Genomic DNA, 21,258 nt, shown 5'->3' with positions numbered 1-21,258 from the left:
ACTCACCATCTTGATTTAGAAATATATTGCCCTTCCTTCAGCAGTTCAAGAAGGCAGCTCACCACCACCTTTCCAAGGGATGGGCAATAAGAGCTGGTCTAGCCAGCCAAGCCCACATTCCGGAAATGGATTTAAAAATAACTTACATAATTGATGGCGAAGAGGGCAGTTTGCCAGGTAATTTTCCCCTCTTAACAAACAGAAAGAATCTCCGCAGTCTCCTGTGACTCTGCAGACGCTCAGACCGGTTTTGCGGGGAGGGCTGCGAAATGGCCACTAACCTGGACAAAGACCTGAGTTGCCCGGTTTGTCTAGAAGTTTACCGAGACCCGGTGTTGCTAAGGTGCGGCCACAACTTCTGCAGAACCTGCATACAAAGACACATGGACGAGTCGGAGGGGGTGTTTACGTGTCCCTGTTGCCGAGCTGTGTTTGAGGACGAATCCATTTACTCCAACCTGCAACTGGCCAATGTCATAGCCGGACTGCAGGACCTCCTAACACAGACAAGAACAGGGCCTGACAGTCGGCGATGTGTCAGGCACGGGAAAGATCTTGAACTCTTCTGTCAAGAGGACAACCAGCTGGTGTGCTATATCTGTTCAGCCTCCCGCGAACACAGATATCACGACTGCGTCCCGATAGATGAAGGCTATACGGAATGCAAGGTAAGATCGAAAAGTGTCAATTCTTATTTTTAATGTAGGTGTAATAACCTCACAGTCGCTTGTTCGGACCCGTCTCCTCCAAACTGGCAGGGTGGAGATTCCCTGTCAGCGCATCTGACTCATTCAGGGGCGAAATTCGCTGCATGAAAATTCAGAATCCCAGAATCCTTACGGCGCAGAAGCAGGCCAATCGGCCCATCGTGTCTGCCCAGGCTCTCTGAGCATTTTAACTTGGTGCTAATCTCTTGCCTTTTCCCCGTAATGTTGCACATCGTTTCCATTTAGATAATCATCCAATGCCCTCCTGAATACCTCAAATGAACCCGCCTCCACCACACTCCCAGGTAGTATATTCCAAACCCTAACTACTGGCTGTGTGGAAAAAAGTTTTTTCTCACCTCGCATTTGCTTCTTTTGCAAAACACTTTAAAACTGTGCCCTCTGGTTCCTGATTCGTTTACGAGCAGGAACAGTTTCTCCTTATCTGATCTGCCCAGGCCCCTCATGATCTTGAAAACTTCTATCAAGTCTCCTCTCAGCCTTCTCCTCTCCAAGCAAAACGGTCCCTACTTCTCCAATCTCTCCTCATAACCGAAGTATCTCACCCCTGGAACCATTCTCGTAAACCACTTCTGCACTCTCTCCAATGCGTTTTTCCCAAAATCACCTTGGGGTCTTAATCCAACCATTTTTAATCCAAGTCCTCTGGTTCTTGAACCTTCCAGCCAGTGGGAAAACCTTTCTATCTACTATGACTATGCCCCTTGTGATCTTGAACAACTCTCTTTAAGGAGAATCTTGAATTGTACATTCGTATTCCACATAATTGAATTCTCTGATCCCTGAGACCATTCTGGTAAATCTTCCCTGCACTGTCTCTAAATCCTACACCTCTTTCCTAAAGCATGGTGTCCAGCATTGGACACAAGACTTCAGTTGACATGGATCAAATGTTTTATAAATTCCAGCATAGCTGGCATGCTTTTGTACTCTGTGCCCAAGTCATCACATACTTTTTTTTTTAACCACTTTCTCAACCTGCCCTGTTACCTTCAGTAATTTGTGTACATATACCTCGCTGTTCTGGCACAATCTATTAGAATGGTACCCTTTAGGTTATATTGCTTTTCCTCATTATTCCCACCAAAATGTATCACTTTGCACTTATCTGTGTTAAATTTCATCTGCAACGTGGTTGCCCATTCCACCATCTATATTGTCTTGAAATTAATCACTATCCTCCTTACAATTCACTATTCTTCCAAATTCTGTCATTTGCAAATCTTGGAAGTGTGCACTATAATTACAAGTCTAAGCCCTTAATATATAACATGATAGGCAGTGGGCCTTGTGCTGGTCTCTGGAGGGGGAAGGGGGAGGGTGGGAATCCACTGCATACCTTCCTCTGGTCATCAAAAACAACCTTTCACGACTACTTCCTGTTTCCTGCCACTCAGCCAACTTTGTAAACATGGTACCACTGTCCTTTTACTCCATGAGCTTCAACTTTGTTGGAAAGCCTATTTTGTGGCCCTTTCTCAAATGCCTTTTGGAAATCCAGATATACCACATCGATAACATTACCCTCATCAATCCCCTCTGTTATCTCACCAAAAACAGTGACCGTAGTGATAACATTAGTAATCCTGAGGCTCTGGGGACACTGATTCAAATCCCACCATGGCAGCTGGTATAATTTAAATTCAGTTAATAAATCTGGAATTTAAAGCCAGCCTCAATAATGGTCATAATGAGATCTGTCACATTTATCTATTGTTCTAAAACCCACCTGCTTCTTTAGGGGAAAAAATCTACTGGCCTCCATGTGACCCCAGACTCACAGCAATGTGGTTGACTCTTAACTGCCCACTGAAATGGCCTAGTTAGCCATTCAATTCAAGGGCAAATGCATGCTGGCTTTGCCAGAGATGCCTACATCCTATGAAAGAATAAAAAGTCACAACCTGTCAACTTGACAATATTCCATTAATACCTATGCTTTGTTTCCTGTCCATTAACCATATTATGCATACTAACATATCATTCCCAACACCACGTGCCCTTAACTTGCCAAACAGCTTTGTGTGTGGCACCTTCTCAAATGCTTTTTGGAAATCTAGGTATATTACATCTACTGGTTTCCCTTTATCAACCATACTAGTTACATCCTCAAAAAGCTTTAATAAATTAGTCAAACATGATTTTCCTTTTCTTTTTCTGACCATGTTTTGATTTTCTAAGTGCATTGTGAAGACTTCCTTAACAATAGATTCCAACACTTTCCCGACCAGAACTGGCAGAGTAATTGACCTGCAGTTCCCTTCTTCCTCCGCTACCACCTTAGCCTTGCCCTCTGCCTCTACATATGGGTCTCTCTTTTTTGTGCCTTAATTGGCCCACTCCACCTGTTTGTATTTAGCTCTGAGTGTGATATTAAGATTGGAGTTCCTGAATGTCAATAGTGGTCATTTGGATTTTCTGGAATAACTTCAGGTTTAAATTAGAGGGCTGCCAATCTCTGGTTTGAGAAAATGGCATGGAATTTCCAGGTTAATGAGGAAAAGCTCCTCAAGGAAGCCCTCAATTAAATAGACTCAGCTCAATCCCAACCATACAGTAGCAGCCAAAATTTCGTGTTGTGTGGGTTGTATTTCTTTTAATCGGATGCTGAGGGTGAAATTAACTTTCATGTGGATGAAAGATATTTTCTTCCAGGGAGCAATGCTGGACACCATTTTGGTGGCTAATTTAAACCTTGCCTTCAACACATGGTCCAATGTTTCTGACCTTCCAAGTTCAAGGGAGAGGGAAACCGGTGGGAGTGCATCCAATCGGGTCATTTGCTGATGGGCAGATGCAGTTAAAATTGCCCCAAGGCACTGAAATTCAGCAGCAAACTTGCCATTATTATGACACATTACCTGCCGATACCCCCCCCCAATTAAAAAAAAACACAGGAACATAACGTAATGAGGTGGGTTAATGGAATATCGACTTCTTTCTCACAGGGACTGAGAAACCCAGGGAAGGAAATTACATTTTAGTTATATAGGCCAGAATTTTCGGGCTGGCGTGGGGGTGGTGGAACCCGCATGTCAGCTCTTAAAATGTCGCGGGAGCATCCTGACATCAGCTCTCGGCATCGCGATATTTCGGTCGGCGGACACACTCAGCAGTGAAGCATTCGCCCGCCATTAATTGAAGGGCTCGTTAAGGCCCTTAACCTGCCAATTGTCCTGGATTTTGAGGGGCCGGTGTGAACTTTGGTCGGCGCACGGGCCCAACAGGCAGGCGGGTAGGAGAGTTTTTAAGAAAACTCATGCAAAGTCGGGATTTGTGGACTCAGAGGGGTTGTTCATGTTTTCCATGAAGTTTTAATTGCTGAAAGTGTTTAAAAGTTACCTGTGTGATTGTTAACAGTTCTCATCGATTTCCAAGAGCTCCTTGTGTACTTTGAAACCAGTCTGCAATCAGTAATCTTTCTCGGGCCTGCAGCTTTCCGGAGGCCTCCATTTAGCCTGGGGATACGGGTTCTGACCTCTCCACTGGAGGCAGCTCCTCTGAGGAGGAAGGGAGGGATAGAATAAGGAGGAGGCCAGGACAGGACAATCAGCCTCCAGGGGAGCCACCTTTGGGAGGCCAGGTACAGGCACAAGGGACGCAGGGCCAAGAGGTTGCCCAAGGTGCAAGGGATCGCAGAAGATGCCGCTATCCTGCTGTCAGGGTATACAGGCGGCAAAGCAGCAACCTCAATATGACTGAGGTGCAGTGCCGAAGGAGGCTCCGACTCTCAAGGAAGACAGTCAGTTATATCTGTCAGATGATTGGCCCTGAGATCTTCCCTAATTCTGTGGGTGTACACCCCATGCCAGCGGCTCTGAAGCTCACAGTTGCCCTCCACTTCTATAACTCTGGTTCCTTCCAGGGCTCGGTGGGTGATCTTTGTGGTGTCTCCCAATCAGCTTTCCACACTTGTGTCAAGTAGGTTACAGACACTCTGTTCAGACGGGTATTGACCTTCATCCACATCCACTGGGACCAGGTAAGTCAGGCCCAGCGAGCCAGAGGCTTCACGGCCATTGCTGGCTTCCCCTGCGTCCAGGGTGCAATAGACTGTACACATGTGGTCATCAAGGTGCCAGCAAATGAGCTCGGTGCCTTCATCAACAGGAGGGGCTTCCAATCCATGAACATGCAGATAGTGTGTGATCACATGATGCAGATGCTGCAAGTTTGTGCAAGGTACCCAGGGAGCTCCCACAACACCTACATCCTCAGACACTCCCAGGTGCCGGGGCTGTTCAGTGCTCTGGCTCGGCTGGATGGTTGGCTGCTGGGTGACAAGGGCTATCCCGTCAGAAGGTGGCTCATGACACCACTACGCCATCCAAGAACAGAAGCTGAGCAGCGGTACAATAGGAGCCAGGGCACCACAAGGGCTGCGGTGGAGAGAGTCATCGGTTTCCTCAAGATGCGCTTCCGTTGCCTGGACTGCTCAGGGGGCGCACTCCAGTACCCTCCAGATCGTGTCTCTGAGATAGTGGTAGCATGCTGCACTCTGCACAATCTTGCGCTGGAAAGGGGGGGATGCAGATGACAATGAAGACCTTGACGCAGTGGATAAGGCTGCACATGCTGAATCCAGCAGTGGCTCAGAGGATGAGGAAGCACAGGACAATGATGAGGGGCAGCACACTGACGCACTACTACACCAAGGAGGCAGGGACACCCGCGACAATTTAATCCAAAGAACCTTCAGCTAGCTCCACACATGTGGATCAGCAGGACCAGCATTGCCTGGCGCTTCCACACGTGGCACTTAGGTGCAACATCTTCCACCTGTTCAGCTGCAAATAAGGACTTAGTACAGAAACATCAATGTCCACTCAAACACTAATGATCAATATGTGAAAAAGAAAAATGCAGCACAAACAAAAGACCTTCAGCCATGGTTACAAAGGTGGACTTTATTTTGTCCAAAAGAAAAGCACACAGCACTTTTTTGCGAGCACAAAAATATGGGTCCCTATTCTAAGGCCAACACAAAATCACCAGTGACATACCCGTGGAGTGCCTACTGTGCCTTATGCTTATGTTTTTGGGTGGTACGTCTAGGTGCCACCCCATCGCTCGGAGTGGCTTGTGAGACAGCCTGCTGACTCTGCTGTCCTGTTGACCTCGATGACCTTGGTGGGCATCCTCTGGCCCGTGGAGCCTGTGATGGCCCCGCCTGGGAGGGAGTGGCCAGTTCCAGAACTGGCACCTCCCAAGTTGTCACAGCCTCAATGGAAGAAACGTTGACTGGCAGAGGGACGGAGGAGCAGTTGCCCTCATCCGGAACGTCCTGAGAGGAGCTCGCAGCGATGACAGGCAGCTGCTGCGCCGACGTGAGGTCCCTTTCGACCTCTCTGCTCACCACAGATTCATGGCCACCGAGTGCCAATGCTTGGTGTCCACAACATCTCCCACATTGGGAATGACCACCCATGGCCAGTACCGCTGTGAGGGTTTGCAGGTCAAAGCGTATCCCAATCATGAAATGTTCCAATCGATTGAAGCCCCTCTCTATGTGAGTCGCCAATCTCTCATTGGAGGAAGCCTGAAATTCTGCCCTGAGGGCTAAACCTTCACGTGCACTCTGCCTGGACTCTTCTGTCACAGAGAGCAACTGAATTATTCCCTCATGCAACCCTGCCAGATGCAAATGCACTTCCTGCCGCCTGTCCTGCAGCTGCTGCATTGGGGACAACTCCAGACGCACGTCATCAGTGCTGGACTCAGCATGTGCCTCGTCCCCTGCAGCCCTCCGGCTGCTGGCCCTATCCGTACTCTCTGCCCCGACCATCTCCTCCAGCGATCGTGATGTGCCCTCCCCACTGTGACCTGGGACACCAGCCGATGGTAAAGTCCCCACCGAGGTGTGTGTGTCTGCGTTGGTGCCTGGCTGGCTGAAATGATGTGCCGCAAGTTGTACTTGTTGGCCCACAGGTGTGGAGGTGCAGCTCACTCTGGTGGTGATGCTGAAATTAACAACAAGGACAGTGCATCAGTTAGTATACATTCAGTTCAACCTTTCATCCCTTTCCCCTCCAGCTTCATAAGTCGCTCACCCTTCAAGACCCTAAGGAGAAGAACATTGGTGAGGTGGAAAAGATTCAAGACCAGCCCCTACCATTAAACGCACATGCAGACAGGCTGGTCACATGGCCTCAGGAATGCCACATGGCATGTTATGAACCATAGGAGTGGGGAGAGTGCAGAGGTACCTGACCTGGATTCATTGTGGCCTGGATAGTTGTGGGGTTCAGGAAACATCACAAACAGTAGCAATATTTGCCGTTGATCACAGGAGTTTGAGAGGTCACATTATTGACCTTCATTCCATTATGAGGGGCAAAGACCTGGTGGGCAGAAGGCAACATTTCCCCTTGGTGCAGGGATGAGTAACATTGTTTCATTCATCTAGGTTGAGTGCCATGAGGCTCACAGCTGAGGTGCTGAGGACCTTTTGGACAGAGTAATGTGGGGCACACTGGCTGAAAGGGTGCTGGAGGTCCCAAACCCAAGATACAATAAGTCTTTGGCTGTGCAGCAGCGATCCAATGGCGTGTTAGACCATGATGATAGTGGTCACAAATGGGATAAGGTGACTTTGGAAGGTGGAGGAGATGCGATTCCTCAAGGGGACGAGGGTCCCTTCTGTATGACCCACACGTCAGAATGTCTCAGTCTGTGAATGAGCAGTGTTTCAGTATTAACGATTGCAGCAACCATCAATGGTTTGGATGGTGGGCAGACAGAGTGGATGGGACTGTGGACCTCAAATACCTGCCCGCCGGACCCCAGCCTCACTGACCCCGGCCACCCAGGCCACCTGACTCCTGCCCAGCTCCATGGCCTGCTCTTCAAAAGGCGTGAGGCGCTGCAGGAGGGCGTGCCCACCTCCAATCCTCTGGCGCTCCTGAGCACTGTGGTGACTTTTTGCCTGCAAAACAGAGAAGAGGATTTATTGGAGCTGATCGCTCATGCAGTCTGCACACGCACGCCACACCCCAACCACAGTGGCCCATCTGAGGCCTCCACCGGCTCCTGTACACAATACTGGTGATCAGTCCCCAGAAGATCGTACGGTTGCTCCCAAAACCCTCCCCCAGTGGCTACCTTGGACACATTCGGCGTCCATCACTTTGAATAACACGCGGGTCTTAGCACCCATGGCAAAGAGGCGCAACTAGGTGGGGCGCCGATGCCAGCAGATGGCACTTGGCCAAAACACCTTGAGGCTCCCCTTCCACCATCTCATCAGCATCAATATGACATGTGTTGGAGTTCTGAGTATGTGTTGTGTGGCCTCACCTGCAGGTTGCCCCCAGACTACTCAAATGCCACAAACACCAACATATGCTGCACTTCTTCACCTCAACCACTAAGGCTGCTGTAAGCATGATCAGTACCCGTTTGCCCACCCAGTTACTGCCCTATGCGGTAACGACAGCAAGACATGGTGGGGGGGGGGGGGGGGGGGTGGGGCTCAAAGGCTAAGGCCGCCTTCTGGGTCAAATGGCCAAGACAGACATGGTACTCGCCCATCCAGAGTGCAGCAAATCATTGAATCTTTTCCTGCACTGGGTGCCAGTGCGCCGCACATCATCATGGGCACTAACAGCATCACCCACCTCCTTACACACCCGGCTGGTGACATGGGGAGCCCTCCTCCTCCCATCGTCTGGATACAGAAGGTGCCGACGGATGCCCACCTCTTGCAGGGGGACGGCAAGGCATGCATCGGAAAATGAGGGGGCACAGTGGCCCCCCCCTGCTGGCCTCTCCTGCAGCCTGCCCCCCTCCTCCTACTCATGCTGCTGTCCACTCGGACCTCCCTCCCTCCCTCCCTCGCTCCCCCAATGGCCATGGTGCACTGCCACAAGCGGGCTGCCTGGCCACTCTTTATACAGGCTGCTGGTTCCCCATTGGAACCGGCAGTCTGAGGCTGTCCAACACCCCCGCGACTATTTTCCCCTTCCCCACGGGAGTCACTTACCCGCTGGGTGGGCCTTAACTGGCCCGCGGGAAATAGCGGCACGGCCCATTTCGCCAGCGGCAATCGGCCGGCCGCCGAGTCGGTCGGGCGGGGAAATCCTGACCATTACCTGCCGTTATCCTCCTATTAAAGAAGAACACAGGAACATAAGGTAATGAAGCGGGTTAATGGAATATCAACTTCTAGCTCACAGGGACTGAGATACTAAGGGAAGGAAATTACATTTTCATTATGTCGTATCTTGGTCAGCCCCCCATTTGGTGCCCTGGGTTCAGTCGTGAGCATCCCAGGACAAAGATAGGGAATCCAGTGCAGATTCACCAGAACAGTATCAGAGCTTAAAGTTTTTCTTTAAACACACGGAGGGTTAATAGAAATCTGGAATTTGATTCTTTGCAAGGTCAAGGGAGTTATATCGATAACTGGGTTATCCATAATCCAGTTAATTGGTGGATCAGCATTCTCATAGGCGGTAATTTTAATGTAGCTGGCCAAGTGGGAATCCCATGGGACAGGGTGGAACACAAATTTTACACCCCACCCCCCAATATTAGTCCGCGTTGACTTCAACAATGTATCACCCGATCCCATCAATTTCCCAATGTGTGGCTTCAGTTAAAATTGGGCGCGCTCAGATTATAATTACTATGAAGTGAATAGGGCCAAAAAAAAATAATTTGTCAATTTATTCTGCGTTTTTTTTATAGGATATACTGAAACGTTCGATGACATTGCTCGAAAATGAGGTTACAGACCATGTGAAAATGCGCATTTCACAAGGGGATAAGATTTCACATCTGTTGGTGAGTCTCTGAACAGTGCGATGTGTTTGTTGTGCACAGCTAGCTAGCTATTTCCCATTGCACCTTGTAATTGTTTCTAATCCTTTATTCAAAGGATTTTTAAAAACATATAGAAAGGTGTGTTTGGCAGAAGCTGAAATCGGGCGCCAAGCCCGATATCCAGCTCTATTTGAGTTGATTTAATGGGATATTGGAGTGTGTGGGTGGCTGAGAGAGGGAGGTGCAGTTGGGATAAGGGGTGGATTCAACAATGGCCGAAATTTCCAGCCAACACTCTCTAAGGGGGAGACATTCAATTTCTGGAGTGGCACCAAAGTGGGAACAATGGATTGTCCGACTGTAACACAGCATGACGACTTCAGCTATGTATCATTCTCCATTTTGGGAGTATCGCATTCAACTTCTCTCAATGGCCTGAATATTTCCCGCATCGGGCAGGGCAGAAGGGGCCGCGCCGATTAAGGCCCGCCCAGCACATTTCCAACTCCCGTGAATAGCCGGGCATGCGCAGACCGCCAGGTCCATTGGCGACCCAGCCAGGCAGTCTGTCTGCAGGAAGGCCTCACAGCCTCCTCTAGGCTGCTCACAATGGCCACTGCCAGACAACACCGCTGAGCAGCGCACACTGGAGGGAAGGGTATTGGAACAGGGCGGGCCGCAGGGTCTGCCACAGGAGCAGGGCAGGCTGCAGGGTAGGCCAGAGGCGGCCAACGCACCCCTTGTTTTTCAGATGAATGCGTTGCTGCCCTCCTCGAGGGGGTGGCAGCATGGTGGGAGGTGTTGGTCCCCCCAGGATGGGAGGAGGAGGCCCCCCGCATGTGACCAAACTGCTGGGAGGAGGTGGCGGAGGTGGTGAGCTCCCTCCATGCGGTGCGGCACATCTGGATCCAGTGCCGTAAGCACTTCAATGATTTGTTGTGCTGTGGAAGGGTGAGTACCATGTTGGCATTAGACATTTAACCCAGCAGATAGCCTTCGCCTTTGAGGGCCCCTCCCCCAAGTCTTACTGTCTTGACTGCATTGAATCATGTTGGGCTTTTCTCGTACGCTGGGTGAGCAAGGAGATAGTGCCCATGTTTAGATCAGCCTGAGTGGTTCATGAGGTCATGAGTTCTCCCCCGCACCATATGTTGCTCTTAGTCGCACATGACTAATCTGGGGGCAGCCTGCGGGAGATGCAGCTAAGCGCATACTCAGAACTCCAATTCTAAGTATTCCATCGTCCTATCCATAGTGATGAGATTGTGGAAGGGGAGCCTCAAGATCTCGTGGCCAAGAGCCATCTGCTTCCCTCGACGCTGCACCTAGTTGCGCTTCCTTGCTATGGGAGCTAAGACCGTGTGTTTCCTAAAGTGATGGACGCAGAATGTGTCCAATGTGGCCGTTGGGAGTTGGGAGCAGCTGCACTACCTTTGTGTGACTGATCAGGAACAACGGGGAGAGGAGGCACTGAAAACCTGAGATGGGCCACTGTGATTGGGGTGTGACGTCCACATGCAGAGTCCATGTGCAAATTGCTGCGATGAATGGTCTCCTCTGTTTTCCAGGAGAAGAATGCTCACAATGCATGTGAGTATTCAAGGGCTGGAGGTGGCCAGGCCCAGCTCATGACGTTGAGCCATTTTGAGCAGGAGGCCCTGGTGCTTCAGAGGTGCCACACGCCCAGGTCCGCTGGTGCTGGTGAGGTTGGGGTTGAACAGCCAGGTATTTGAGGTCCACAGTGACATCTGCTCTGCCTTCCCACCATCCAAAACACTGATGATTGTTTGATTTCTTATTGTTGCAACATTGCTCGGTCACAGACTGATAGAGTCAGAGGTTTGGATCATAGACAAAGGTCCCTCAACCCTTCATGCCTGCTCCACCATTCAATATGATCAATGCTGATCCTCTATCTCAACGCCGTACTCCCACACTCTCCTCATACCGCTTGACGCCTTCAGAGTCTAGAAACCTATTCTAGAAATTCCTTCTTAAATATATTCAGTGACTTTACCTCCACAGCCTTCTGTGGTAGAGAATTCCACAGGGTCACCACCCTGAGTGAAGAAGTTTCTCCTCATCTCAGTCCTAAATGGTCTATCCCTTATCCTGAAATTGTGACCCCCTTGTTCTAGAATCCTCCAGCCAGAGGAAACATCATCACTGAATCCAATCCCTCTATCCCTGTCAGAATGTTATATGTTTCAAGGAGATCTCCTCTCATTTTTCTAATACGATTGTCATACGACAATCCTGCCATCCCACAAATCAGTCTGGTGAACCTTCGCTGTACTGCCTCGAAGGCAAGTATGTTTTTCTTATAAAAGCAAACCAAAACTGCACAAATGCTCCAGGTGTGGTCTCACAAAGGCCCGATGCAGCTGCAGTAAGATATCCTTGCTCCTGTGCTCAAATCCTCTAGCAATGAAGGTCAACATACCATTTGCCTTCTTTACTGCTTGCTGCACCTGCATGCAATGATTGGTGTACAAGGACATCCAGGTCCATCAACATTTTCCAATCCATCACCATTTAAATAATACCCTGCCTTCTCTTTTTCCTACCAAAGTGGACAACTTCAGACTTCACAGAATCAGAATCACACAGTGCAGAAGAGGCTCTTTGGCCCATCGAGTCTGCACCGACACGTGAGAAACACCTGACCTATCTACCTAATCCCATATACTGGCACTTGGCCCACAGCCTTGAATGTTATGACGTGCCAAGTGCTCTCCAGATACTTTTTAAAGGATCTGAGGCAACCCACCTCCACCACCCTCCCAGACAGCGTATTCCAGACTGTCACCACCCTCTGGGTAAAAAAGTTTTTCCTCACATCCCCCCCTAAACCTCCTGCCCCTCACCTTGAACTTGTGTCCCCTTGTGACTGACCTTTCAAAGAAGGGGAACAGCTGCTCCCTATCCACCCTGTCCATGCCCCTCATAATCTTGTACACCTCGATCAGGTCACCTCTCAGTCTTCTCTGCTCCAACAAAAACAACCCAAGTCTATCCAACCTCTCTTCATAACTTAAATGTTTCATCCCAGGCAACATCCTGGTGAATCTCCTCTGCACCCCCTCCAGTGTAATCACATCCTTCCTATAATGTGGTGACCAGAATTGCACAGAGTACTCCAGCTGTGGCCTCGCCAATTCCAACATGACCTTTTGTAATCTATGCCTCAATTGATAAAGGCAAGTGTCCCATATGCCTTTTTCAACACCCCACTAACATGCCCCTCTGCCTTCAGAGATCTGCACACACATGCCAAGGTCCCTTTGTTCCTCAGAATTTACTATTGTCATGCCATTCATTGAATACTTCCTTGTCAAATTACTCCTTCCAAATTGTATCACCTCACACTTTTCAGGATTAAATTCCATCTGCCCACTTGACCATCCCGTCTACATCTTCCTGTAGCCCAAGATACTCAGCCTCACTATTAACCACCCGTCCAATCTTTGTGTCATCTGCAAACTTACTAATCCTACCCCCCCACATAGTCATCTATGTCGTTTATAGAAATGACGAATAATAGGGGAGCCAGCACAGATCCCTATGATATGCCACTGGTCACTGGCTTCCAGTCATTAAAGCAGCCTTCTGTCATCACCCTCTATCTCCTACAACTATGCCAATTTTGAATCTATCTTATCAAATTACACTGTATCCCATGTGCATTTGTCTTCTTTATAGGTCTCTCATGTGGGACCTAGTCAAAGGCTTTGCTGAAATCCATTTAAATTACATCAACTGCGCTACCCCCATCTACACAACTGGTCATCTCCTCAAAAAATTCAATCAAATTTGTTAGGCATGACCTCCCTCTGACAAAGCCATGCTGACTATCCCTGATCAAACCTGGCCTCTCCAAGTGGAGATAGATTCTCTCCTTCAGAATTTTCTCCAATAGTTTCCCTACCACTGATGTAAGACTCACTGGTCTGTAGTTCCTTGGCTTATTTCTACAACCCTTCTTAAATAGCGGAACCACATTAGCTGTTCTCCAGTCCTCTGGCACCTCCCCTGTGGCCAGAGAGGAATTAAAGCTTTGGGTCAGAGCCCCTGCGATCTCCTCCCTTGCGTCCCTCAGCAGTCTGGGACACAAATCACCGGACCTGGAGATTTGCCAACTTTTAAGCCTGCCAACACCTCCAATACCTTGTCACTCCCTATATCAATTTGCTTAACAACTTCGCAGTCTCTGTCTCCGAGTTCTATACCTTCATCTTCATTCTCTTGGGTGAAGACCGATATGAAGTATTTGTTCAACACTCTAGCGATGACCTTTGGCCCCACCTATAGATTGCCCCCTTGGTCCCTAATGGGCCCTACTCTTCCCCTGGTTATCCTCTTCCCATTGATATACTTATAGAATATCATGGGATTTTCCCTACTTTTACCAGCCAGAGCTTTCTCATATCCCCTCTTTGCTCTCCTAATTGCTTTCTTAAGCTCCACCCTGCACTGTCTGTACTCCACTAATGCCTCTGCTGATTTTCTCCCTTTGTACCTGCTAAAAGCCTCTCTTTTCCTTCTCATCGTATCCTGAATATCTCTGGTCATCCATGGTTCTCTGGACTTGTTACTCCTTCCTATCACCCTAGAGGGAACATGTTGAGCCTGTACCCTCCCCATTTCCTTTTTGAATGCCACCCCCCCACCCCCAACCCCACCCCCCACTGCTCTTCTGCAGATTTCCCCACAAGTAGCTGTTCCCAGTCTACCTTGGTCAGATTCTGCCTTATTTTTCTAAAATCCACTCTCCTCCAATCCGAAAATTTTTTTGCAACGTGTCTATTTCTTTGTCCATAACAACCTTAAACTGTACCATGTTGTGGTCGCTATCGTGAAAATGCTCCACCACCACCTCAGCCATCTGTTCGGCTTCATTCCCCAGAATTGGGTCCAGCACTGCGCTGTCCCTTTTTGGACCCTCTACACATTGACCTAAAAAGTTCTCCTGTACACAATTCAAGAAATCCACTCGATCCAAGCCCTTAACACTATGTCTATCCCAATTAATGTTGGGAAATTTGAAATCACCTAATATAATTACTCTATTGTTATTGCTTTTACACACCTCCACTTTATACTGCATCTGCCAGGTATTTTCCCACTCACTCAACCTGTCTAAATCGCCTTGAAGCCTCTTATAATCCTCTTCATCGCTCACTTACCACCAAGTTTTGTCATCAGCAAACTTGGAAATATTGCATTTGGTTCCCTCATCCAAATCATTGATATATATTGTGAATAGCTGGGGCCCAAGCATTGATCCCTGCGGTACCCCACAAGTCACCACCTGCCACTCTGAAAAAGACCCATTTACTCCTACTCTCTCTTTCCTGCCTGCTAACCAACTCTCTGTCCATGCCAATATATTACCCCCAATCCCATGTGCTTTAATTTTATACACTAACCTCTCATCCAAATACACCACATCCACTGGTTCTCCCTTATCTATTCTGCTAGTTACGCCCTCAAAAAACTCCAGTAGGTTTGTCAAACGTGATTTCCCTTTCATAAATCCATGCTGACTTTATCTAATCCTGTTGATATTTTCTAAGTGTCCTGTTATCACATCCTTTATAATAGGCTCCAGCATTTTCTCTACTACTGATGTTAGGCCAACCAATCTGTAGTTTACTGTTTTCTCCCTCCCTTTTTTCAATAGTGGAGTTATATCTGCTACCCTAAATGTACAAGGGGAATGTCACTTTCTGTTTCTGTAAGTTAAAGTATAAGTTGCCTACAAAAAGAAAATAATGTTTAGTCACTCATGCTTTTTTAAAATAATTTGTTACAATAAAAGTTTTAAAACATAAAGTCTTATCAAGTCATTCTTTCAGCTAATAATTGGAAGTTTGAATCTCTTTTTAAAAAAAAGTTATCAATGTCTTTAGGGATTGCAATAAAATCTATGACAACTTTGATTACAATGCTCTTACCAACACTCTTATAGGATACAATGGAACATCTGAGAGAAGATATAGCAGGACAATTTAAGGTGATGCATAATTTTCTCGATGAGAAAGAACGTGCAATCATAGAAAAACTTGCAGACGAAGAAGATCGTGTTCTGCAAAAGCTAGAAGAGAACGTTTTGCTGCTATCAAGACATTGTGACACATTGGAAGCAATAATACTAGCCATCCGTGAGGTTATAAATTCAGAAGACAGCTACCAGTTACTGCAGGTGAGTTAGCAGAGGTAGCAATGGAAATGATTTGACTTCACAGTCTGGGAGTTGCAATTTCTAAATTATGTGGTAGTTCAGAAACAAATTAAGCGACAAAATAAGAGTATGCTTTCTTTCTTTCCCAGGAATATGACAGTCTTAAGAAGAGGTATGTATACCACTTATTTTGAACCCTCCCTAACCTGTTATGATTAATTTCAACCTAACTTCTGACTGACTGCCTTAAGTACACAAGCAGGGCTGTGGCCATAACTTCCGAGTTCCAGGGTGTTGTATCTGGGGGTACACCAAACACCCCACCCCTGGAAGTTCCCAGGTAAGGTTTGCACTGCAATTGCCAGGGTAGTGCAAACTTCCCGTGGGCAATTGCCCTGCACTGGGAACCATTCAAAAATTGGGATTTAAATTGCAAACCTTGGATGTTTCCAACATAACTGGTTACCCAGAAAAAGTTAGAAGAACTAAAACCACTTCTAGCTTCTGGGTAACTAATGTATGCACCCACACTGATTTTGCCCCCTTCCCTCACCAAGGGACTCCCCTCACACCCCTGAACCCTCAGGGACCCCACCTCCCCAAGGGACTTCCTGCCTCACCCCCAACCCCCAACTACACCCTTCAGGCCCAGCCAGACCTAATCCCCACCTTCTCCCACCCCCAATCCTCCAACTGGCCGAGAACACCCAACCATACCCCACCCCATCACCAAATTCTAACCACTTACCTGACAAGCTTACCTCCTCCCTGACTTGAAAGTGGCTGGACCTTTAATCTCAAAAACAAAAACAGAATTACCTGGAAAAACTCAGCAGGTCTGGCAGCATCGGCGGAGAAGAAAAGAGTTGACGTTTCGAGTTCTCATGACCCTTCGACAGAACTAGGTGAATCCCAGGAAGGGTTGAAATAATTAATAAAAAACAAAAACAGAATTACCTGGAAAAACTCAGCAGGTCTGGCAGCATCGGCGGAGAAGAAAAGAGTTGACGTTTCGAGTCCTCATGACCCTTCGACAGAACTTGAGTTCGAGTCCAGGAGAGAGCTGAAATATAAGCTGGTTTAAGGTGGGGTGGGGGGGGGGGGGAGTGGGAGAGAAGTGGAGGGGGGGGTGTGGTTGTAGGCAAAAGCAGTGATAGAAGCAGATCATCAAAAGATGTCACAGACGGTAGAACAAAAGAACACATAGGTGTCGAAGTTGGTGATATTATCTAAATGAATGTGCTAATTAAGAATGGATGGTAGGGCACTCAAGGTATAGCTCTAGTGGGGGTGGGGGGAGCATAAAAGATTTAAAAATATTTAAAAATAATGGAAATAGGAGGGAAAAAGAAAAATCTATATAATTTATTGGAAAAAAACAAAAAGAAGGGGGAAGAAACAGAAGGGGGGTGGGGATGGAGGAGGGAGGTCAAGACCTAAAGTTGTTGAATTCAATATTCAGTCCGGAAGGCTGTAAAGTGCCTAGTCGGAAGATGAGGTGTTGTTCCTCCAGTTTGCGTTGGGCTTCACTGGAACAATGCAGCACGCCAAGGACAGACATGTGGGCAAGAGAGCAGGGTGGAGTGTTGAAATGGCAAGCGACAGGGAGGTTTGGGTCATTCTTGCGGACAGACCGCAGGTGTTCTGCAAAGCGGTCACCCAGTTTACTTTTGGTCTCTCCAATGTAGAGGAGACCGCGTTGGGAGCAACGAATGCAGTAGACTAAGTTCGGGGAAATGCAAGTGAAATGTTGCTTCACTTGAAAGGAGTGTTTGGGCCCTTGGACGGTGAGGAGAGAGGAAGTGAAAGGGCAGGTGTTGCATCTTTTGCGTGGGCATGGGGTGGTGCCATAGGCGGAGGTTGGGGAGTAGGGGGTGATGGAGGAGTGACCAGGGTGTCCCGGAGTGAACGATCCCTACGGAATGCTGACAGTGGGGGTGAAGGGAAGATGTGTTTGGTGGTGGCATCATGCTGGAGTTGGCGGAAATGGCGGAGGATGATCCTTTGAATGCGGAGGCTGGTGGGGTGATAAGTGAGGTGTGGACCTTTAATCTCACCTGACTTTGTGCAGCCTATGCCGTTAAAAAAAACGGGGGTGGGTGGGTGGGGAGGGGGAATGGCCTCCTTGCGTCTGATTCGGCAGCACTTGACTGCAGGCTTCCAGGGGCATGCTGCGCTGCACAGTTCTCAGCCGGGCTGAGTCAGAAGGTCGGGTGAGGCTGGAGGGTAAATGTTACAGGGTAAAGAAAAAGTAGGAGCGGAGTGACAATCCGACTCCAATTGGCACCCTGCGTATGCTCAGGCACAGCATAATGAGCTAAACAGGCTGTGCAGATCCTGACTGATGTTGCAGCAGCAGATCGGGGGAATGTGTAGTGGAAATGCGACCCTTTTCTTTTCTCGTGTCTGCCATTTAATACAAGGGTGCAGCCACTGAACTGTGACTACAATTCATTTTAGCAGCAGCACCAACTGGGCGATATCGTATCTGCCACTTATATTCAATTATGTTGCCATACATAGAATTGAAGATCAAACAGAGCGTGTAACAGGCACCCGGTGCCATATCGCTAATTTAGCCCCTCCTCCCATCTAGTTCCAAGCCATCTTTCCTTGGCAGCTATTAACTGCAGAAAGATCTTCAATCACAACCTCTGGGTGTCTGATGCAGCAGGAAGATGCTGTTGACAATTTTGTCTCTGCAGGGGTGGGTGAGAGCAGGGATGGGCAAGTGCCCCAACCTATCCTTAAGTAGCCAGAGAATAGACTTGAGATGGGCAGTGTTGAAGCAAATTAAGTGCAGAGTTTGGGCTCTAATTTTAGGGTCCAAATTCTTCAGTAAACAAAAGCAACACAAAGGGGAGTTTGGGAAAGCAATAATGGTGCATATTGTTGTACCTTTCTGAAGAAATCAACTCAGTCATGTTTGCCTATTGCAGATCTGAATCAATTTATGATCCAGTATTGAATGCACCAATTTTCAAAGTGGATGAATTTTATGGTCCTCTACAGTATGGAGCCTGGAAACAGATGAAGAATATCATCACAATAGGTTATTTTAACATTATAATTTTTCTTTGCCTCGATTATGGCACTTCATTATATTTGTGCAAAGCTTCTTAAAGGGACATGCTTGCACACTTAACTTTGAGCTTCATTAATTAAGAGCACAATATCATAAGAAATAGGAGCAGAAGTGGAGCATACAGCTTTGGGGCCTGCTCTTCCATTCAATACAGCTTTGGTTGACCTTTCGCCTCAGATCCACATTCCTATTCAGTGCCGCCTACCCACCCCCCCAATCCCTCGATTCCCTGAGAGAGCAAAAATCTGTCTATCTCAGTCTTAAATACATTCAGTGTCACAGTATCCGCACAGTGTCCAGGTTCCATGCCTGATTCCTGTTTGTTTTTATGTGCAGTTGAAGTCGATGGCAGCTAAAGCCCGAAAGCTAAAATTCTTGTTGGGCAGGTTAAAACTGTGGGGACCTAGCTGCCCTCTGCCCAAATGCTGATAGTAAAGATAAAAGTCACAGAATTTTAACCTGACTCACTGTGTAGGAAACCAGTGTGATGGGTCTTAGTTTGAAGGTCAGTTTTACAACCTGCTCAATGTTAATCTCTGACATCAAGAAGGGGTAACATTGGGTGGGATGCAGAACCAGCTCTATATGCAATCCTGCCAATCTTCCAATGGGTACATTAGGCTGGCGGTTCCCCACATTGAACCTTATAACAATAAAGGAGGTCAGGAAGCCCATCATGTCTGTGCAGGCTTTTTGAAAGAGCGATCCAATCAGTACCGCAGCTCTTTCCCATAACCACGCCAATATTTCCTTTTCAAGTATTTATCCAATTCCCTATTGAAAGCTACTATTGAATCTGCTTCCACCACCCTTTCAGGGAGTTCATTCAGATCAGAAAACTTCCTGCATTTTGTTTTAAAACTGCTCATTTCTCTCTTGGTTCTTTTGCCAATTATCGAAATTTCTTCCCAGCATTTATTGCCCATCCCTAATTGCCTTTGAGAAGGTGGTGGGGAGTTGCCTTCTTGAACCACTGCAGTCCATATGGTGTAGGTACATCCACAGTGCTGTTACGGAGGGCATTCCAGGATTTTGATTCAGCAACAATGAGGGAACAGCGATATATTTCCAAGTCAGGCTGGTGAGTGGCTTGGAGGGGAACTTCCAGGTGGTGGTGTTCCCATATGTCTCCTGTCTTTGTATTTCTTGTTGGTAGAGGTTGTAGGTTTGGAAGGTGCTGTTGAAGGAGGCTTGGTGAGTGGCTGCAGTGCGTCTTGTAGATGGTACACACTGTTGCCCACTGTACATTGGTGGTGGATGGGGTTAAGATCAAGTGGGCTGCTTTGTCCTGGATGGTGTCAAGGTTCTTGATTGTTACCAATCCTCCTGCCTGTATAAACAGTTTCAGACCATCGACTCCATCAACCCCCTCATAATTTTTGACCTCTACTAAATGTCTTCTTAACCTTCTCTGTTCTAAGGATAAGAATCCTAGATTATCTAGTCTCTGTACGTAACTGAAGTCCCTCATCCCTGGTATCATTCTAGTAAATCTCCTATTGCACCCTCTCCAAGACCTTGACATCTGAAAATCTACCCCACGTTGTGTATTGTGAACAAGACTGACAGGCAGAAAGAACACTTTTTCCAAACCTCTGCTCCGCTATATTCAGCGAAAGAGAGTATAATTGCCTGTTTATATCCAATTCCCTTACAGTTCCAACTGCACTTCACTTCGATCCAAGAACAGCAAATCCTTACCTTCGCATATCAAACCTTGGACGAAAACTAAAGTATTGTGAAATTCAATCAAAGCCGCCAGACACCCCTGAGAGGTTTACGAACCACCTCAGTGTTTTTGCTTCAGTGGGTTTAACCTCAGGAATACATTACTGGGAGATAAATGTCAGTGAAGGTGCTGACTGGCTTCTCGGTGTGGCTGCAGCATCAGTCAATAGGAAGGTGTGTGCAGTAACCAAACCGGAGAACGGATATTGGACCATAGGACATAGAATTGGGGAAAATTATCGGGCCTACGGCAATGAAAAAGTCACCATCAACCTTGATATTAATGCCAAAATGATTGGCATTTACCTCGACTACGAGAAAGGACAGTTGTCATTTTACAATGCCGGGGACATGTCGCATATTCATACTTTCAACGACAAGTTTACGGAGAAACTTTACCCGTATTTTAGCATCAATCACAATGAACAATATGTAGCACCAACCTTAGAGCTTTTCCATTTACAGTTCTGATCATGGCCCAGACCTTCTGTTCCCTGGAGGATCGTACCCCAGATGTGCCCTGACAGTTGTACGAGGGGATGAGGGCGGGGTCCCCTTGGTTGTCACCACACAAAAAACTGCATCAGAATTGCCCAGGAAGTTTCAGCTCCCACTGGTCAATTACCCTGCAGCTGGAACACTCCGAAACTTCAATTTAAAGTCAGAGACTTCAGGTGGTTCCAACTTTCCTAGCACAGTAATTATCCAGGAAAGTTAGAAGTATTTAAACCACTTCTAATTCCTCAGTAACTGATGCCCACAGCGCACCC

General features: G+C 47.6%; 2 protein-coding genes across 6 annotated transcripts in view; one reads left to right on the top strand and one right to left on the bottom strand.

The window, feature by feature from the left end:
- LOC121291828 (zinc-binding protein A33-like) overlaps nucleotides 1-417 on the bottom strand; it is a 39,628-nt gene extending 39,211 nt beyond the window's left edge. For 3 of the 5 annotated variants that reach the window (XM_041213425.1, XM_041213427.1, XM_041213429.1), the window contains exon 1: nucleotides 282-417. The gene's annotated coding sequence lies outside the window, so the exon portion shown is untranslated. Of the gene's footprint in view, nucleotides 1-146 lie in introns of all 5 variants that reach the window. The other 2 variants (XM_041213426.1, XM_041213428.1) reach the window with 1 other exon arrangement.
- On the top strand, nucleotides 199-21,258 carry LOC121291826 (zinc-binding protein A33-like). Its single transcript, XM_041213423.1, has 6 exons — nucleotides 199-668; nucleotides 9,417-9,512; nucleotides 15,463-15,696; nucleotides 15,825-15,847; nucleotides 18,615-18,727; nucleotides 20,418-21,258. The coding sequence occupies exons 1-6, from the start codon at nucleotides 270-272 to the stop codon at nucleotides 20,957-20,959; spliced, it is 1,407 nt and encodes a 468-aa protein (XP_041069357.1). The 5' UTR covers nucleotides 199-269; the 3' UTR covers nucleotides 20,960-21,258.

The sequence above is a fragment of the Carcharodon carcharias genome, chromosome 19 (assembly GCF_017639515.1).
Source record: "Carcharodon carcharias isolate sCarCar2 chromosome 19, sCarCar2.pri, whole genome shotgun sequence".
Lineage (NCBI taxonomy): Eukaryota > Metazoa > Chordata > Chondrichthyes > Lamniformes > Lamnidae > Carcharodon > Carcharodon carcharias.
Note: the sequence above shows the minus strand (reverse complement) of the source record. Positions and strands in the feature narration are given on the sequence as shown.

Bases quoted from the DNA above. Each gene is read 5' to 3' on its own strand.
- LOC121291826 (XM_041213423.1), top strand. From the start codon at position 270: ATGGCCACTAACCTGGACAAAGACCTGAGTTGCCCGGTTTGTCTAGAA. The intron at 15,697-15,824 runs GTGAGTTAGCAG...TTTCTTTCCCAG, and splicing joins ACAGCTACCAGTTACTGCAG to GAATATGACAGTCTTAAGAA. The intron at 15,848-18,614 runs GTATGTATACCA...TGCCTATTGCAG, and splicing joins TATGACAGTCTTAAGAAGAG to ATCTGAATCAATTTATGATC.